Raw genomic sequence first — 20,859 nt, forward strand, 5'->3', positions numbered from 1 at the left:
AAAACTTGCGGGAAGGTTTTATGAATAGAGCCCACAGTGAGAGGATGGATGGATCAGTATTTGTGGATAGATGGATCAGTGCATAAATGGATGGATAAGGCTGAGTCGGTGGACACAGTCAGTAGATAGGAGGGATGGGTGGATGGATGAGGCAGGGTCGGGGATGGCCGAGTGTCGGTGTAGCAGGGAAGGAGCCGCCTCCTGGCAGTGACCCGCCTGCAGTGCAGACAGGAAGTGATGCTGATCACCCGGTCGGGTGTTTCTAGGAGGCGGCGGGGGATGCGGGATGCCGGGCGGTGATCGGAGGGACGGATCGGGGGTCGGAGCGGCCGGTGAGTTGGGGCGTGTCACGTGGTGCTGCTGGAGGAGATACAATGTATTGGCCAGGCGGGAGCGCTGATTGGCTATGCACTGCCCGGCACTGTCTGCGTCTGGGGTAACGGGAGGGGGAGGGGTAGTTACCGTAACCAAGCTCTTTTATTGCCGAGTTTCATTACTCACTCAACCTCAGTGTCGCTGGGTGTGTTTATTGCTTCTGTTACCCCTAGAGACTAGACTATTGCTGTATGCCTCGGTTTCCTCCAGTATTGTCCCTGTTACTCCCAGAGTATTGCTGAATGCCTCTGCTGCCTCCAGTATTGCCCCTTATACCACCAGACTATTGCTGAATGCCTCTGCTGCCTCCAGTATTGCCCCTGTTACCCCATACTATTGCTAAATGCCTCTGCTGCCTCCAGTATTGCCCCTGTTACCCCATACTATTGCTAAATGCCTCTGCTGCCTCCAGTATTGCCCCTGTTACCCCATACTATTGCTAAATGCCTCTGCTGCCTCCAGTATTGTCCCTGTTACCCCAGACTATTGCTGAATGCCTCTGTTTCCTCCAGTGTTGCCCCTGGTACCCCCAGAGTATTACTGAATGCCTCTATTGCCTCCAGTATTGCCCCTGTTATCCCAGACTATAGCTGAATGCCTTTGCTGCCTTCAGTATTGCCCCTGTTACCCCAGATTATTGCTGAATGCTTCTGTTGCCTCCAGTATTGCCCCTATTACTCCTAGAATATTGCTGAGTGCCTCTGCTGCTTCCAGTATTGCTACTGATACCCCAGAGGGCTATTTTTTTATTTGAAACACCTTCTGGTAAGCCTATAACTTGCAGTACACAAATATACAAATAGTGACTTTTCTAAGTAAGTCATGCTTGTCTCCATTCCCTTCCCTCATGTTGTGCAGTTGGTCCACATTGCTGCCCATAAAGATGCCCACTAACGATACAATTTCCTGAACGATCAAGCGGCCAAGAAGGAAAGGGTAACCAATTCAATCATAGTCCATGGAATCTATTTTATTATAGAATTGATGAAATGATCAATGCACCGGTCGTTCCTTGTCTATTGAGACCATCAATGTGGCCCGATCAATAGGACAGTCGATCGTTTGGGAAACTGTAGGGTTAAGCCTGGTACACACTTTCAATTTTGATTGGCCAACCACTGACAAATTTTACCATCTCTATATATTATGAGGGTCAACAGATATTAAAGCGGAACTGAAGATATATTTATAACAAAGTGTTTCACGTACCGGGGGCTTCTGCAAGCCCCCAGCAGCCGTCCTGTCCAGCGCTGGTCCTCCACGGGCCTCCATTCTTTTGCCGCCAGCTATTTTCGGTTTCGCAGCCGGGCCAATGCGCTTGGGTGGCTCTGGCCACGGGTATCCTTTGCGTTCCAGTCCACAATAACGCTATTGCAAGCGGGAACGCGTATAAAGGATACGCTTTGGAGGGCTGCGCTGGCCTCGACTTCCGAGTCGAGGAACGGAGCGGCGGCGGGAGGACGGAAGTTCGTGGAGGACCGGCGCGGGACAGGACGGCTGCTGGGGGCTTGCAGAAGCCCCAGGTTTGCTTGTTTTAAATCTATACACAGTTCCGCTTTAAATGCTATGAACAGACGTGTATGTAAGCTCTCATACTACATGGAGAGGATAAAATTGGTCAGTGATTGGCCAATAATAATTTAAAGTGTGTACTAGGCTTTAGTGGACACCTAAAGGCAGATCTTGGAAAATGAACGGAACTAGGGCCACACCCACCGTGGAAAGTCACTGTCTATTCTATTAGATCAATGTTTCTCACCATTATTACAACATGTGGCCCTTTATGTAAGATGGTGTTTACAGGGTACCCTTGTATTGTGAATAAAGTACCCCATGACACATATACATCTGTAAGGGGTACTCGATATATGTGTATAAATGCCTCTCGAGTCTCGGACATTCCTTAAGTACAGGACCACTAGTGCGAAAAAAAATTGTAAAATCTGAAATACTTGTTTACACATAAACATAAAATATCGATTTCTCCCGGAGCAAAGTGCATTACAAAGTACTTTTCTCCTACGTTGCTGTCACTTACTTAAAATCTGACCGGATTTAGACTAGTTCTTCCCCCCATGGGGGATTCTCAGTATTTCCTTCATTCTTTACAAAAATACTCCATGGGATGGTTCTATACAAAGATGCAGCTTAAGGTGGCCACTAACGGTCCAATTTCTGTAAAAAAATCATTTGAGCGATCGGAAATTCTGATCGGATTGGTTGTAAATAATCTCCATTGATGGGCACAATCAATTATGAACGATTATAAAAACAGTCATCCGATTGGACCTTTGTCGAACCAAAATTTGTATTTTCTTGTTGGTTGTGATAGGAAGCAAAGATTGGTTCGTTGATGGTGTAGTGAACGATTTCACTTCAGATCAGAATTTCTGATTACTCAACCGATTTTTTGCTAGAAATTGAATCGATAGTGGCCCCCTTTAGCCTCCCAACTTGCTTGCCAACTATTTTTGCAGTTGAACTGAGCAATGACCATTCAGGAAGTGCTTCTGAAAATAATGGATTTCCTGAGATATCCCCCATTATTATTATTACTATTTAGTATGTTATATAGCACCGACATATTACGCAGCGCTGTACAGAGTATATTGTCTTGTCACTGACTCCTCAGAGGAGCTCACAGTCTAATCCCTACCGTAGTCCTATGTCTATATATGTAACGTGTAGTGTATGTATCGTAGTCCAGGGCCAATTTTAGGGAGAAGCTTATCTATATGTTTTTGGGAGGAAACCGGAGTGCCTGGAGAAAACCCACACATACACAGGGAGAAAGTACAAACTCTGTGCAGCTAGTGCCATGGCTGGTGTTCAAACCGGGGACCCGGCGCTAAAAGGTGAGATTTCTGATTATTAGGCTACCGTGCTTCCCCCATAAGGAGATGGACTAGTACAAAACCTGTCAGATTTTTATTTTTAGAATCTATTGTAAGTAACGGAGTCATTTTATAGTGTGTTTTACTCTGAAACAAATGTAAATTGTATACATATGCATTATTTTCAGCACAGCCAAGTGTGCTCCCAGCCTCACTGGGACCTAAATTGACTATGAGAAGTACCCCAGGAGTATGCCTACCACCTGTTGAGAACTTAGGTGCGGACCTGTTTCCACATATGTGCAGATTTGCAGCGTTTTCCTGCATGCAAGAGGTGCTGGGAAACACTGCCTATCTCTTTAATGGCTTTCTGTTCAGATCGCACTGCGGTGCAAATCTGGACGGCATGCAAATTTCATGCAAATTTATGCTGCTCCGAAATGGGCGAAAAAAGGAAGCAGCACATTGATTGGTCCATTTTCAAGTCGCATACAGTTTGCATGAGATTTGCATGCAAGAAGCTCAGCGGGCATGTATTAAGGTGCATACACACATCAGACTATAGTCTTTGGAAAATGAAAGATCACAGACCAATATTACCACCCTTCATGTAGTATGAGAGCCATACCTTCACAGTCTTTTCTATGGAGCTGAACTCCCCATCAGAAAAAATCTTTGCAAGATGCTGCACACAAACATGCTGCACACACTCAAAAGATCTGTAGCTGCAACAGATCTGTTCCTGCCAAAAATCCATTCCTGCACATTGCAATGATAGTCTATATGAGATCTGCAGATCATCATACACACATGATTTAACTGACATTCATCTGCAGATCAGATCCACCAGGATGGATTTTCAGATCTGCAGATGATTGCTTGATCTGCAGATGAATGTCAGTTAAATCATGTGTGTATGATGATCTGCAGCTCTCATAGACTATCATTGCAATTTGCAGGAATGGATTTTTGGCAGGAACAGATCTGTTGCAGATACTGATCTTTTGTGTCTGTACAGCATCTGTGTGTGCAGCATCTTGCAAAGATTTTTTTCTGATGTGGAGTTCAGCTCCATAGAATAGACTGTGAAGGTATGGCTCTCATACTACATGAAGGGTGGTAAGATTGGTCTGTGATCTTTCATTTTCCAAAGACTATAGTCTGATGTGTGTATGACCCTTTAGGCACAGAAGACAATGAGCTGTACTAGAGTCAGGCTGGAGTAAAGGGAGCTCTCATACAGTCTGTTGGGGAAGTTTTGAATCAAGCTGATACAATTTATTGCCTTATTATTAGGAAAAAAAAGTTAAAGGACACCTATAGGGGAAAATTGTGAAATTTAAAATACATGAAAACACAAATAAAAAGTTAATTTCTCCCAGAGTAGAATGTTCTATAAATTACTTTTCTCCTATGTTGCTGTCACTTACAGTAGGTAGTAGAAATCTGACAGACCTGATAGGTTTTGGACTAGCCCATCTCCTCATGGGGAGGTTTTGGACTAGCCCATCTCCTCATGGGGGATTCTCAGGGTTTTCTTTATTTTCAAATGCACTTAGTGAATCGCAGTTGGTAAGTCCAACTCCCAGAATCGTTTGCAAACAGGCAGGGGACAGCCGGCATCTTTGTATAGATCCTTTCCAGGAAGTGCTTTTGTAAAGGATAATTAAATACGGAGAATCCCCCATGAGGAGATGGACTAGTCAAATCTCTGTTTACTACTAAGGCTACTTGCACACCAAGACGTTGCGTTAGGTGCTACGTTAAGGTCGCATAACGTGCACCTAACACAACGTATGATGCTGCAAGAGAGGACGGTAGAGTGAGCCGCGTTAGGCGGCTCTGTCCCTATAAGGTCTCCCAGAGTGGCGCTGATTGGCCGGCGGGACCATGTGATGCAGAGCGAGACACTCCGCATCACGTGGTCCCGCCGGCCAATCAGCGGCCGCCAGTGCAGTGAATATTAAGTAGCCATGTGCGCGGCTACTGTAGCTGGCTCTCCCCGCCTCCTCTCCGCCCCCCACTGAGCATGTGCAAACAGTCTAACGCGGCTATAGCCGCTCTAACGCCGTAGCATGCTGCACTTTCTGGACAACGTGCAGCGTTACATGTAGCTCATTTCACTTACTTACCTCAGTGAAGGGAAGCCTTTGGATTATCCGGAGGTTACCCCCATCCTCCTCGCCTCCACCGATGCAGCTCTGGGACCTCCTAAACCTCATCAAGAAGGACTTGAGAGGTGCGAACTTCTGCGCTCCTGTCCATAAATGACGTCTCGTACCTGCGCAGCAGCACAGAGCTGCTCGGGCTCAGCATTTTCCGCTGAGTGGCTCCATGCTGCTGCGCAGGTGCGGGGTGTCCTGCACAGTGCAGACGTGCTTGTTCACAGACGGGAGCGCGGACGGGAACTTCCAGAGGGTCCCAGTGCTGGATCAGTGGTCCCGAGGTGGACGTGGGAAGCTTGTGGAAGACCCAGAGGATTCCCGGAACTGAGGTAAGTTTTTGACTTTCTCTATTTGGTACTTACGTATTATCCCGTCTGAAAAGTTTGGCAACTTTTTGTTAAAGAGAAAAAAAACACGTCCCCTGGGTGAGTACTCACCTCGGTAGGGGGGAAGCCTCAGGGTCCCAATGAGGCTTTCCCTTTCCCCTGTAGCTGCAGGCAGTCCAGAGCTGGCTCCCCCCGAGGTGTCCCGCAATCCTGGCCCGACAAGCTGACAAGGCTTGGTATATTTACCTTTCCTGGCTCCAGCGGGGGCGCTGTTGCGGCTCTCAGCACGGAGATAGGCGGAAATAGCCGATCTCTGTCGGGTACACTCTACTGCGCAGGGGCTGGAGACTTGCGTCTGCGCAGTAGAGCGAGCTGACAGCGATCGGCTATTTCCCCATATCTCCGAGCGGAGAGCCGATACTGCGCTGGAGCTGGGAAGGTAAATATTTACACCCCCGCTGTTCCGGGAGGATTTTCGCCGCCGCTGTGGGACAGAGGAGGACAGGGGAAGGCTCAATAGGATCCGGAGGCTTCCCCCACCCGAGTTGAGTACCCCCCAGGGGAACTTTTTCTCATTACAGGTTTTCTTTAAAGTTCTGTTTGATCCCCCAGCCAGATCTATCCATTTTTGGAAAGCTGAAAGTCCCGGCTTTCCTTTACACTGGGTCCCGAGTCAATGCAATGCCCTATTCCCAAGTTAGGGGGGTTTGGGGGACAGGTGTCGCTGCACTTTGCTGCAGAGAGCACAGTGGAATTGAGTCTCCTGCCCATGCCAGTAAGACAGAGAGGAGACGAGGGTGCATAGCTGCGCTGCTCCTTCATCTGTAATGAGAGACCCAGGGCACTTGACATAAGTTTTGAAGACACAGATTTATGCTGCGGAGGAAGAAGACAACCTACCGGGTGTTCTGCTTATCATCCTGTCGGGTTCGTCCCGTACTTCTGTAATTGCAGCCAAGTTCAGGGGACACCCCTCCTTCAAAACCCCATAACTTGGGAACTGAGCATCATACCGGCTCGGGACCTGGTGCAACAGAAAGCCGGGACTTTCAGCATTCCAACATTGGTCAGATCTTCCTGTGGGAGCAAACAGAACTTTAACAAAAAAGCTGCCAAACTTTCCAGATAATACGTAAGTACCCTCTATTTCTAAAGTGACAGGTTTGCTTTTGCCTGGTCACATGTGGCTAGAGATACAGTTTAACTGACTGTTATGTTGGGAAGGGGGGGGGGGGTGGATGCAGTTAGAAGCACTGAAATCAGGTAGTATGATGGATTATAGGCCTGGGGCACACTAGGAATCACTGCAGTGATTTGAAATCACGCCAGCGCTTTGCATTTGCGATTGACGGCGCGTACGATCTGTGATTTATACCTTTTTGTACCTGTCAATAAAGTTAGTTATACTCACCGGGTGTCCCGATGTCTAGCTACCGTCCATAGCCCCGCCCTAGCGTAAGAGATCGGAGGTGCTTCTCTAGGACCAATCAGGGAAGTGCCTGTGACCTCTCCTGCTAGGGGGCACAAAACATTCGGCCCCCAAATCGCTGCAAAATCACTTTGAAAAGTGATTTTGCAGTGCTTAAATACTTTGCATCGATCACAAACATGCCCAAAATGCTGCAGTTTGTTTTTTGCAGCTGTGGAGAAGGGCCCATGGATGTTTCACAGCAGACAGAATTGTTTTTATTAAAATCGCAAAAATGCTGCATGTAGCGTTTTAGGAGAGATTGCGATTCTGTAACAAGTGTAGCAAATCAAAAGCGCTGGGAAAATCGCTGAAAAAAAAATTGCTAAAAAAATCTCTTATCAATAGTGCTTTTTGGTGTGAAACAGCCTTAAATCTGCGTTGTGAAGGTGCCGTCCTCCGGTCGCGCTCTGCATGGGGAGATCAGGTGGCAGAGCTTTATGGAGATGATATAAATTATAGAGTGAGCTGTTTCTCCGCATTGTCCAGGCTGGTGTGAGGCCTGCAGTCAGCAGCTCTGCATTACACAACAGCTGAGCGGATAATCCCTCCATGTACAGCTCTGATTCAGCACCACGTCCCCCATCTGTCCTCATCCACTCCCTGGCCTGCGGAATCCTCATCTCCAGGCCTGCTCCTGCTCACACAGCTCCTGCCTCTGCACACTCTGGCCTGCTGCTCCTGCTCACACAGCTCCTGCCTCTGCACACTCCGGCCTGCGTCTCCTGCTCCCTCGGCTCCTGCCTCTGCACACTCCGGCCTGCTGCTCCTGCTTGCTGCTCCTGCCTCTGCACACTCCGGCCTGCTGCTCCTGCTCACACGGCTCCTGCCTCTGCACACTCCGGCCTACTGCTCCTGCTCCCTCGGCTCCTGCTTCTGCACACTCCGGCCTGCTGCTGCTCACATGGCTGCTGCCTCTGCGCACTCCGGCCTGCTGCTCCTGCTCACACAGCTCCTGCCTCTGCACACTCCAGCCTGCTGCCTCTGCACACTCCGGCCTGCTGCTCCTGCTCCCTCGGCTCCTGCTTCTGCACACTCCGGCCTGCTGTTGCTCACATGGCTGCTGCCTCTGTGCACTCCGGCCTGCTGCTCCTGCTCACACAGCTCCTGCCTCTGCACACTCCAGCCTGCTGCTCCTGCTCATTCGTCTCCTGCCTCTGCACACTCTAGCCTACTGCTTCTGCTCACACGGCTCCTGCCTCTGCACACTCTAGCCTGCTGTTCCTGCTCACAAGGTTGCTGCCTCTGCACACTCTGGCCTACTGCATCTGTCACACGGCTCCTGCCTCTGCACACTCCGGCCTGCTGCTCCTGCTCCCTCGGTTCCTGCCTCTGCACACTCCAGCCTGCTGCTGCTCACATGGCTTCTGCCTCTATATACTCCAGCCTGCTGCTCCTGCTCACATAGCTCCTGTCTCTGCACACTCTGGCCTGCTGCTCCTGCGTGGCACAAGGCTCCTTCCTCTGCACACTGCAGCCTGCTGTTCCTGCTCACATGGCTCCTGCCTCTGCACACTCTGGCCTGCTCCTTCTGCATGGCACAAGGCTCCTGCCTTTGCACACTCCAGCCTGCTGCTCCTGCTCACACTACTCTTGCCTCTGCACACTCCTGCCTGCTGCTCCTGCATGGCACAAGGCTCCTGCCTCTGCACACTCCAGCCTGCTGCTCCTGCTCACACTACTCTTGCCTCTGCACACTCCTGCCTGCTTCTCCTGCATGGCACATGGCTCCTGCCTCTGCGCACTCTGGTCTGCTGCTCCTGCATGGCACAAGACTCCTGCCTCTGCACACTCTGGCCTGCTACTCCTGCATGGCACACAGCCCCTGCCTCTCTGCGCACTCCAGCCTGCTGCTCCTGCTCACATGGCTCCTGCCTCTGCACACTCCAGCCTGCTGCTCCTGCATGGCACAAGACTCCTGCCTCTGCACACTCCAGCCTGCTGCTCCTGCTCAGAAGGCTCCTGCCTCCGCACACTCCAGCCTGCTGCTCCTGCATAGCACAAGGCTCCTGCCTCTGCACACTCCAGCTTGCTGCTCCTGCATAGCACAAGGCTCCTGCCTCTGCACACTCCAGCCTGCTGCTCCTGCATAGCACAAGGCTCCTGCCTCTGCACACTCCAGCCTGCTGCTCCTGCATAGCACAAGGCTTCTGCCTCTGCACACTCCAGCTTGCTGCTCCTGCATAGCACAAGGCTCCTGCCTCTGCACACTCTAGCCTGCTGCTCCTGCATGGCCATAGAGGAGCAGCAGGCTGGAGTGTGCAGAGGCAAGAGCTGTGTGCCATACAGGAGCAGCAACAGAAAGACTGGATTTCTACCTGGATTTTCAGGCCAATTGAAGTACTTGATAAAGACCGCACTGGTCGAAACGTTGTGCTTTTTGCACTGTGTTACTAGCAATAAATATTGGCCAATTGGCCTGAAAATCCAGGTAGAGACCCAGTCTTTCTGTTGCTGGACTGCAGTTGCACCCTTGGTGGTTACAGGTGTTGGCTGGTTGACTCCCTGGGGCTGTTCTTAACTGGGTTGCAGAATTTGAGGTTTACTTTGCCATACAAGCAGCAGGCTGGAGTGTGCAGAGACAGGAGCCGTGTGAGCAGGAGCAGCAGGCTGGAGTGTGCAGAGGCAGGAGCCTTGTGCCATGCAGGAGGAGCAGCAGGCTGGAGTGTGCAGAGACAGGAGCCATGTGAGCTGGAGCAACAGGCCGGAATGTGCACACGCACTGTAATGGGGGCATGATAAGGGAGGCACTGTAATGGGGGGCCTGATTCACCGTTGGTACACCACTTTGTCAGGTGTATACTGTAAAAGACATGCATTGTGTTATACAGTTTGTGTGCCTTCCTCGCCCCCTCACAGCTTCAGGAACGCCGTGAAATACATTAGATACAAATGTTAGCAGTTTATCAGTGGCGTGTGATGTTTCTGATGGGGGGTGTTCCTCTTGTTTCAGGCCCCAGGGTCCCCTCCATCCCCCGCTGTGGAGTATCCAGCCCATTCAGAGGACACATGAGTACCAAGAGCAATGGTGAGTGTGCCGTGATTATGCTAAGGGCTGACCTAAGTTATGCAGAGTTTTATACTACGGTGGAGTACCCATTAAAGAGACTTATGAAGCGGAGATGCAGCGTTTTAGCTTGGCTGATACTGCTTTACATAAATGGCTTCTAAAAAGGTGATTTTTAAAAGGACTCTCTTTAACCTTAAGGAGCCCATTAACAGCACATTCTTCCAAACGATCAACCGTACAATCAATCAGATTGGGTAACGTTAAAGTGGACCTGACCTCTTGCACAGGACACAAGGAAAACATAGAGAAATGCACCCTGTATGTATTTCGAGAGTTTAGCCTGTCCAATCCCCCTCATCTGTGACTAATCACAAGTGTAATTTGATCTCCCCTATGTCACTTGACTGCCACGGCAGATAAGCTCATTTGAAAGCACAGGATGTTAACAATATGTCTGCTTCCATGAAAGCAGGAAGTAAGAACACTGGAGATTTATTTTAAGATTTGAAGCAGGTGTAACAAAGAAAGGCTATTATGCTGTAGCGTATCTTTTACAGCAGAGAGGTAGTTTTGAGTTCAGGTCCGTTTTTAATGTTGCCGATCGGCAACAAACTATCATTCTATCGATTGTCTTAACAATTCGAATTACGGATGAAATCTATTAGTCTGACCTGCTTGCTTATCATTTCCCTCTCCGATGATGGGCCTGATTGATCGTTTCTGATTGATTGTTATGATCGGATTGGACAGTCTATCATTCGGGAAATTGAATTATCAATGGGCACCTTTGGGCCCCTTTTACACTTGTATTGCAAGTGTGCGTTACGTTACCCTGTTTTACCGCAGGGCAAAGCAATGGAGCCTAATATACGTTACGTGTCGCGTTGTGCTGGAAGTGCCCAATCTGCCGCAGAGCCGATGGACAACAGCGCGTTACCGACGGACTTCTGTAGCGGTGGAAATCTCTCAGAAAAGAAAACGCGTATACAAGTAGATACATACTTGCTCTACTTACGTAACACGCTTTGATTTTAGCGATTTTTCTATAGTAAAAAAAGAGAAAATCCTTCTTAGCATTTCCCATTTTAACTGTGGCTATTTTGAAGCCAGTCCTGATGTAATTTCCTCCCTTACTTTTCTCTGCCTGATTGTGTATGCATTGCCCGCCCTTCACTATAATAAGTGCATTGTCTCAGCATGAGACATATTGGCCAATCATAGAGGAACAGAGGTGTGGGAGGGGAAAACAGGAGGGAAAGAGGCTTCAGCCAATCAGGCTGCATTAGTTAAGTCTGAGGGGAAAGTAGAGAAGCAAAACAGGACAACCCAGCATGCCCTGCAACTTCCTTTTGTGTGTACCAAATAAGAGTCAGGTAAACTGGGGAATGATCACTTATCAACAAGAAAAGTAATAGTGATTTTAGCTTTTGGATTGCCTGATTAGCATCCTTATTACTTGTTTACCAGATAAAAATAAATAATTGATTTTTGATTTTATGCCCAACAGTTACACTTTAAAGTAACAAGAAACAAAACCCCAGATACAGTGGAATCCCTTTATAGTAAACTCCAAGGGACCAGGACAAGTAGTTTACTATATCAGGATTAGCCATACATTGTATATTTATACAGATGCATTTGCTGGGACCTGCGGATTGAGCTTACTATATCTATGTAATAGATTGCGGAAAAGCCGCCACGCAGACTGGCAGCGAGGCGGCTGGTTCCGCGTCTAGCGCGGCGGTTTGCACGCGGTAGCGTGCGTCTGATGTGGCTGGGTCTGTTAGTTCACACAGATTAAGGAATACGCGCGCGCGCGCTGAGAGACAGAACCTTTATGACAAACAAGGAGGGATCAGCTGACCAGGTTGGTCACCTGACCTCAAAGCAAGTGGCTATTGGTTGATCGCTGATGGGTGGCGCCGGAGAGCGCGGCTCTATATATAGCTATTGCTGTTCAGTCTCAAGTTGTCTGCCGGTGCGAACACTTACGTGAAAGCACTCAGACCATAGTCAGATCCCACAGTGTGTGTGTTTGGAGGACCTGGGAATTCACACTGAGCCAGATTACTACTGTGTTACTATTGTGTTACATGTCAGACTAGTTCCAGGGTGTTGAGACCACGGACCTCACACCCAAGACTAGGGATACTGTGTTGCTATTGTGTTATATGTCAGACAAGTTCCAGGGTGTTGAGACCACGGACCTCACACCCAAGACTAGGGATACTGAGTTACCATCGTGTTATACTTCAGACTAGTTCCAGGGTGTTGAGACCACGGACCTCACACCCAAGACTAGGGATACTGAGTTACCATCGTGTTATACTTCAGACTAGTTCCAGGGTGTTGAGACCACGGACCTCACACCCAAGACTAGGGATACTGTGTCACCATTGTATTATACTTCAGACTAGTTCCAGGGTGTTGAGACCACGGACCTCACATCCAAGACTAGGCATTGTTTGATATCTGTTATGACCTATTGCATCGCTGACTATCCTTCTGCTTTCTGATTCGGTACTTACGCATATCTGATTACCTGTTGCCAACCCTGCCTGTCCCTGGTTACCGAATCAGCCTTCTGTCTCTGTACCTTATCTGCCCATGTGTTGCCGACCTAGCCTGCCCGACCTTGCGATCTATCCCTCTCCCTTGAGAGATTAGTCTCCAGTCCTGCTTGTGACGCCCACCTTCTAGGTGTCACTCAGCCACAGGGCCTTCCTGCTATTTAGCCTGGGGCTCCACCCCTTTGGAAGTTTCAGGCTGTTGAAAGGTCTTTGCAGTTCCCAGAGGGAGGTATTTCTCATACTGCCAGGGACCACCTGCTCCTCGGGTGGTCCCACTCAAAGTCATTACTGTTGCTCCAAACACTCACACTATAAAGGTGTCCAGAGGTTAGTTATACTTGTATTATTGGTGATTCTGCAGATCATCAATAATCAGGTATGTATCTGTATTCTTGGTGATACTGCAGATCACCAATAATCAGATTCTCTCTGTGTGCTGACACCGATCGTTACAATCCAGAGGTTTACTATATCAGAGTTTACTATAATGAGATTCTACTGTACTTGCCTAAGAAGATGGATAAATCAGAGGCATCCTCCCGCTGCCTGGGACCCCCGTGAAGATTGCGTCTGCGCTGTCATTCATGCACAAGCGCGGCCGTGCCTACGCAGTAGTGCTGCAGGAGCAGCGTGGAGAGGAGCGCGGACGCGTAACCTATCCGACAAGCTCCTGTGATATGTTCCGGGGGTCCACATGTGACGGTGGGGGCCAGGAGACTGCGGGAAGCCTCTGCATGTCCCTAAGACTTCCCTCTTAGGTAAGTATTTTGTTTTTTTTGTTTTTAATACCACTTCAGGTACGCTTCAGTGACATCTTTCTTTGAGTTTCTTTATTGCTTTCATCTCCTCTCCCTCCCCAGCATTTTGCATTGGCCACAGCAGCCGGCTGAGCGACCAGTACCGGATCCGGGACCACATGATGGTTCATTACAACAAGATCCTGACCGCTAAAGGTAAGAACTGCCCCCCCCCCCCGTCATTGGAACGCTGTGTGTGGGAGGAGCCTGTATGTGCCGCTGCAGATCTGTGGAGCCGTAGCATAGCCAGTAGGGATAATCAATGAGATGCAAATATTTCCAAGTTCATGCAGAATTATGTACATTTTTTAAGCAAATATATGCAGCTTGAACATGGACCAATCAAGTCACACCCAGTTTTAACCTACTGAGCGGTATGCCCGACACTGTGTCAGGCAAGGAAAACTTGCTGAAAGCTTATGCCCGACACAGTGTCATGCCGCTCAGGGGGTTTCCCTAGCTACAGGAGCCCCACTGTATAAGTTAGCTAGGTGCAGGGGGTCCTGTACATGATATGCAGCATTAGTGATGTAAGGCATAGTGACCCCACCCCCCGATCCCCCCTAATCCCCCCGATGCAGCCACTGCCTTGCTAGATACATACCGAGCCTCGTTCCAGCGAGCGCTCCATCTGTCTTCACAGCTCCGCATATCTTCCGGTATGCAGAGGATGGGTACTGAAGACGTGATGTCTGACGTCACATGACTTCAGGGGGACTGGGGACACCTATCTAGCCTATAGTGGGGGGCACCTATCTAGCCTATACTGGGGAGCACCTATCTAGCCTATAGTGGGGGGACACCTATCTAGCCTATACTGGGGAGCACCTATCTAGCCTATACTGGGGAGAGCACCTATCTAGCCTATACTGGGGGGGCACCTATCTAGCCTTGAGTGGGGGGCACCTATCTAGCCTATAGTGGGGGGCACCTATCTAGCCTATAGTGGGGGGACACCTATCTAACCTATACTGGGGAGCACCTATCTAGCCTATACTGGGGGGACACCTATCTAGCCTATACTGGGGAGCACCTATCTAGCCTATACTGGGGGGAGCACCTATCTAGCCTATACTGGGGAGCACCTATCTAGCCTATACTGGGGAGCACCTATCTAGCCTATACTGGGGAGCACCTATCTAGCCTATACTGGGGGGACACCTATCTAGCCTATACTGGGGAGCACCTATCTAGCCTATACTGGGGGGCACCTATCTAGCCGATCCTGGGGGGCACCTAACCAGCTGATCATGGGGAACACCTGCACCTACCTAGCCTATTCTGGGGGACAGCTGCACCTAACTAGCCTATCCCGGGGACACCTGTACCTAACTAGCCTATCCCGGGGGACACCTGCACTTACCTAGTGTATACTGGGGGCACCTAGACCCCTCTACTTACCTACAACAATCTGCGGGAGATTCCGAAGACAGATGGGCACAACGTGGTGGGTGACACAGGACAGGTAATGTATAAACACACACACGGGAGTACATTTTTACATTGGGGGGCAGCGACGAGGCAACAGGCACGGCCGATTCCCGAGCGATTTCATGTTGAAATTTATTGGGGAATCAGCCTTTGGAGTATGGACAGCCGGCCGATCTCTCTCAGCTCTCTAATCAGATTTGATTAGATAAAGATTTGTCTCTTGGTGGAATCTGCCCATCATCTCTATTGTATTAGTGCAGGTTGAGCAGCTTCAGCTTGGAAGTATAAATGATCAGAGATTTTGGGGAGTCATTTTGAAATTTAGTTTAGATTTTGTATTTCAAGCTTTTATTGGACTCAAAATGTACACTAGACCCCTGCTTGACACAGGAAAAAAGGTTATGATAATTAATTGGATAACTTTTTACACAGAAATCCAGCAAAAACTGAACGCCAGGGAGGTTACATTGATTGGTCCAATTTCAAGCTGCATATATTTGCATAAAAATTTACATAATCCTGCATGAACTCAGAAATATTTGCATCTCATTGATCATCTCTAATAGCCAGTAAAGGGCGTACATGTAATTAACCACTTAAAGGGATACTGTAGGGGGGTCGGGGGAAAATGAGTTGAAGTTCCCCGGGGCTTTTAATGGTCCCCCGCAGACATCCTGTGCCCGCGCAGCCACTCTACCTGATGCTCCGGCCCCGCCTCCGGTTCACTTCTGGAATTTCAGACTTTAAAGTCTGAAAACCACTGCGCCTGCGTTGCCGTGTCCCCGATCCCGCTGATGTCACCAGGAGCGTACTGCGCAGGCCCAGTTTGGTCTGTGCCTGCGCTGTGCACTCCTGGTGACATCAGGGGAAGCGAGGACACGGCAACGCAGGCGCAGGCATTTTCAGACTTTAAAGTCTGAAATTCCAGAAGTTAACCGGAGGCTGGGCCGGAGCATCGGTGAGTGGCTGCAGGGGCATAGGATGTCTGCAGGGGACCATTAGAAGCCCCGGGTCCCTTCAACTCATTTTCCCCCAACCCCTCTACAGTATCCCTTTAAGATTCCAGTTAAAAGGCCGCCGAGCGCTCCCGCGCGTGCACGTGAGCGCCCCCGGAGGTTCCGCTTGTGCATGCATTTAACTATGAATGAGTGCTGCTAATAGCAGCAATCATTATTAATGAAACTAAGAAATAAATGTATAATACTAATAGTGTGAGACTGTGGTAAGGACATTAGAGTGTAAGCTGCTCTGGTGTAGAGACTGATGGGAATGGAGCAGTAATCTCTGTACAGCGTTGTAGAATATATAATGAGAAAGGGATAATAGTGCATGCTGGGACTTCGTAGTAGGATGTGTTGTTTCTGGTTGGTTGATAGTGGAGTGCGCATTTAGGAAATCCTTGTTTGTGTTGTTTTCTTGTTTCCATGACGCCCGATGTACCTGTGATTGATGTGTGGCTAAACACGGTGCTCTTGTTGTTGGTAAACAATCTGTGTGTTTACTGGTGCTGCCGGGGCGTTCTCTACCGGAGCAGACTCCTCGTGGATAATGGGGACATTTTGTCATCCTGTCTCCCCCCTAGAACTTGAGGGTACATCGGAGGAGGGGGGTACGCAGCTCTCATGGGACTTGTCCTCAGAGAACTAGTAGTCAGCCGATGCTCTTGTCAGTCACACAGCAGAATCCAGCCATTCCAGTTCTGCCGCCTGGCTTGTGCGCCGCGGCCGGAGAGCCATCTCATCCACGTCACAGAGCCTGAGAACTCAACAACACTGAGCATGCAATAATGTTCATTACGGCCTGAGCCTACTGCTGCGTTTTTAAAAATGTGAAAAACGCATGCGTTTTCCAAGCGGTTTTGAAATGAGTTTTAAGCCGTTTTTTGATGCGTTTTTGTGTGTTTTAATGCATTAAAACGCCTCAAACACAATTCAAAAAGTTTTGAAAACGCAGCAGTGGGCTCAGGACCTTAGTTTCAATTAGGTTTTTCTTGGAATGTGTACTTATCCTGCGACTCTGCACCTCTCTATACAGAAAACAAAAAAAAATCTAAAATAATAATCTATAAATGTTTCTAATTGATTCAACAGCCAAATATACAACGCGACAGATGATATATATATATATATATATATATATATATATACTCGCATACAAGCCTAATTTTTCAGCACAAAAAATGTGCTGAAAAGTTACCCCCTCAGCTTATATGTGAGTCAGTTGAGCAGAATGGATGGAGGAGCAGGTTTTCTTAATGGCAGAGGACCATAAGGATTGTGTACTAGTAATTCTGCTCTTGCCAGCTTGCTCCTTGCCCTGCATCCCCTGCAGCATGGTGCGCAGAGTGCACTGCTGAAGACTACCTGTACCCCCCGGCTTGTGGAGCGGAGCGTGCAAGCAATGTGTCAGTGGTGCAATGATCGGGGATTCTTCCTGTGTGGCATTCGCCGTCTCATATCTATAAACCCATTTAGTGGCGTCTTGAGATACAACTATCATCCTTGTGGCACATCTGGCTATGGGGAGGGGTGCTGACTTGTACTGGGGCACTTCTGGCTACTGTGGAGGGGGCTATATTGAGGGGGGGGGGGCTTATATATGAGTCAATCATTTTTTCCTGGTTTCTGAGGGAAACGTGGGTACCTCGGCTTATACGTGGGTCGGCTTATATGCGAGTATATACGGTATATCATTTTTTTAGGAACATTTTAGGACAAGGCAGGTGTCAATGGCAGATGATTTCAAGTCATTGATGTCCCCACCCCCCTCAGATTTCCTTCTATTTTTGTTATCAGCTCACCCCCCACCCCCAGAATAGGCAAATATCTCTCGCACTCTCTGTGATAAAGCCAAGATCATGATGTGGTGCCTGGATAACCTGACATGGGTGACGACACCTCAGTTGTAACATCCAAAGATAAAAAATTGCGTAAAAAGTTTTATTGGTCCATTTTCATGCTGCATAAATTTCCGTAAAAAATTTGCATAATCCTGCATCAACTCAAAATTATTTGCTTATCATTGACCATTCCTAATGATTTCCTACCCCCAGATACAAAATGGGGTCTGTGAGCTGCAGGTACAGTGATAAACATAAAAACCCCCTACATCCCGATCTCAGGGGTGCCCCTTTCTCCTGCCTCTGCGTCACTCGGCGAAGGCGTGCGTTGTACGGAAACCTTTAAGGCCTTGTTCAGACTATATGCGCTGCCGTGCGCATTTTAGCAGCGCGTATAGTGTGCGACACGCAAGAATGGTAGAAGAGCATAGACAGCCCTTTTACCACTCCCATCATATGCGCTGCGTGGCAGCGCGATTGCGCTATCGCGTGCTGCATGCATTTTAGGGAATCGCAGCGCAGATCCTATTCATTGTAATGAATGGGATCTGCAGCGCAGCGCATAGTAGCGCAGATGGCGTGCGATCATACGTGTTGCGTTCCGATCGCACATCCATCTGCGCTAAATGATGTGAATGAGGCCTTACATCTTCTGCCAGGGAAGTCACTGAAATGCGTAGATAGAGGAGCGGGGGAACATTATGTTTTTATCTGTATCGCAGAGGTGCGCTGACCCTTTAATAAGTTTAATGATACATCCTCACAGCCTGACTTCCTTTGGCGTAATTTACGGCCGGCGCAGTTCTGATCTCCGGCTGGCGGTTCTTTCATGTTCATGCAGATACAACATCATTAAATATAAATCACTTTGCAGAAATCCTTATCTGACCCGGCGCAGGTGAGCGGCTGCCAAATCTGCGGATCCATCCCCCGCACCGCGCCGGAATTTATGCAGCGGACCCGATGACCTCTCTCCTGTTAAACGCTGTTTTCTCTTTTTATCTTGCAGCGGCGGTGGATTGCTCTGCCCCGAAGAGTATGGTGAAAAGCATCAAATGTAAGTCGCCTTTCCCGCCGAGGAACGTGCTTCTGGCAGTTTTTATTTGAAGACTCCATCTTCAGGCACTGATATAAAAATATTATTCAGTCAGTTACTAATTGGAGTCTTCCTATACAGTATTATCTTTTTCTGCCAACTTGTCTTCTGCTGCCCAAAATCCTACCTATCTTGAAAGTTTGATTGCAATGGGGCAGAAGTACTGAGTACAGGAGTCTTATTCAATATATTTTTTTTCTCCTAAGTTTTCTCCTAGGTGATATTTTTATTCCTTACCAATAAAATGCTTTTTTAAAAAGAGGCCGAGGTAGACTCAAAATATGGGAAAAAAAAAGTAGGCTACTTGATCCGCGGGGGTGAGCAGATTACGTAGACGCAAAAACCGCCGCTCCCGTGGGCTGCAATGGCCCACTTTCACGACCTCTGGGTCAAGACGCTGCAGTGTAAGACTGTGTGTCTCTCATAGCATGCAGTGATGCGGGGGGTGCGGCAGGAGGCGTGGCCAGGGAGAGAGAGCTGCCCAATGGCAGCTCAGGAAACCCTGCAGGAACGCCCCTGGCGGTTGTTTTGAACAGGGAATTTCTCTCCCCTGTGTTTACCTTTTGAGTTACCGACAAATCTTGTCGCTAAACTTGGGGAGGGGGGCTATAGCCCGGCGGTGTGGGGACACAGAGACATGTCATTAGGCAGACATGCCTCTGTGTCCCATCTGCCCCCTGAAGATCTACCTCGTGTTCTCTTTAAAGAGAACCCGAGGTGGGGTTCTAACAATGCTAGCTGCACACACAGGCTGGGTCTGCCTATACAGCCCAGTCTCTGTTGCTAGCCCAATCTTCCCTAAGCCCCCCCTGCGCTCTGCTATCCCCCATAAATCACAGCCACGCTGTGCGGGCTGTGTTTACCTCTATAGTGTCAGTCTGCTGCTCCCTCCGCCTCCTGCATAGCTCCGGTCCCCACCCGCGTCCCTTCCCCCCCTGCTGATTGGAGGGAAGGGACGTAGGCGGGGACCGGAGCTATGCAGGAGGCGGAGGGAGCAGCAGACTGACGCTACAGAGGTAAACACAGCCCGCACAGCGCGGCTGTGATTTATGGGGGATAGCAGAGCGCAGGGGAAACTTAGGGGGGATTGGGATAGCAACAGAGGCTGGGCTGTATAGGCAAACACAGCCTCTGTGTGCAGCTAGCATTGTCAGAACCCCACCTCAGGTTCTTTTTAAAGGGAGTCTGAAGCTAAATAATAGTAATAATAAAAAAAGCAGCTATAGCGCTGGCTCCCCCAGTCTAATCCCCCGCTGCAGGAGGTTTCAGTAGTCTTTGGGAGCCTGAGTTCTCCTGAAGACGGGTGGCTCCGTACTGCGAGTGCATGAGAGAGCTTGCTCAGATTCCCGAAGCCTCCTGCAGCGGCAGAGAGCAGTCTTCAACCCATTGGTCAGAGACTGCTAACGGGAGCCAGCGCTGGAACGAGGGGACTGTAGGAGGAGCGGGAAGGCTCTATTGGACCCAGAGCCTTCCTTCTCCTTGGGTGAGGATGTGGTGTTTTTTTTTGTTGTTTTTTTAAAGAACCACTATTGCGAAAAAGTAGGCAGTTAAAATCTGACAGAACCGACAGATTTTGGGCCAGTCCATCTCCTCATGGGGGATTCTCAGGGTTTCCTTTTGTTTTCAACAGCATTTCCTGAACGGCAGTTTGACTGCCAAAATACTAAGATACCAGCCAGCCTCCCTACTCACTTGCACACTATTTTGTCAGCTAGACTTTGCAACTACTGTTCAGGAAATGCTGTTGAAAATAAAGAAAACCATGAGAATCCCCCATGAGGAGATGGACTGCCCCAAAAACTCGGTTATGTCAGATTTTAACTGCCTACTTTTTTCGCGATAGTGGTCCTTTAACTTCGCTTCAGAATCACTTTAAGCCACCAACAAGCAAGAAAATACTCAAACTAATTTTGACAGTGCCTTTGAAAGAGAAACCGTGACCAAGAAT

At 48.9% G+C, this 20,859-nt stretch overlaps 1 protein-coding gene across 4 annotated transcripts in view; it reads left to right on the plus strand.

Moving 5' to 3' along the window:
• The first annotated feature begins 229 nt into the window (after positions 1 to 229).
• SPATA7 (spermatogenesis associated 7) overlaps positions 230 to 20,859 on the plus strand; it is a 51,775-nt gene continuing 31,145 nt past the window's right edge. The window contains exons 1-4 of one of the 4 annotated variants that reach the window (XM_068254547.1): positions 230 to 332; positions 10,122 to 10,196; positions 13,609 to 13,701; positions 18,825 to 18,872. In XM_068254547.1, coding sequence (XP_068110648.1) covers positions 287 to 332; positions 10,122 to 10,196; positions 13,609 to 13,701; positions 18,825 to 18,872 — 262 coding nt within the window. In that variant the 5' untranslated portion in view covers positions 230 to 286. The other 3 variants (XM_068254548.1, XM_068254549.1, XM_068254551.1) reach the window with 3 other exon arrangements.

Source organism: Hyperolius riggenbachi, chromosome 9 (assembly GCF_040937935.1).
Source record: "Hyperolius riggenbachi isolate aHypRig1 chromosome 9, aHypRig1.pri, whole genome shotgun sequence".
In the NCBI taxonomy this organism is placed as follows: domain Eukaryota; kingdom Metazoa; phylum Chordata; class Amphibia; order Anura; family Hyperoliidae; genus Hyperolius; species Hyperolius riggenbachi.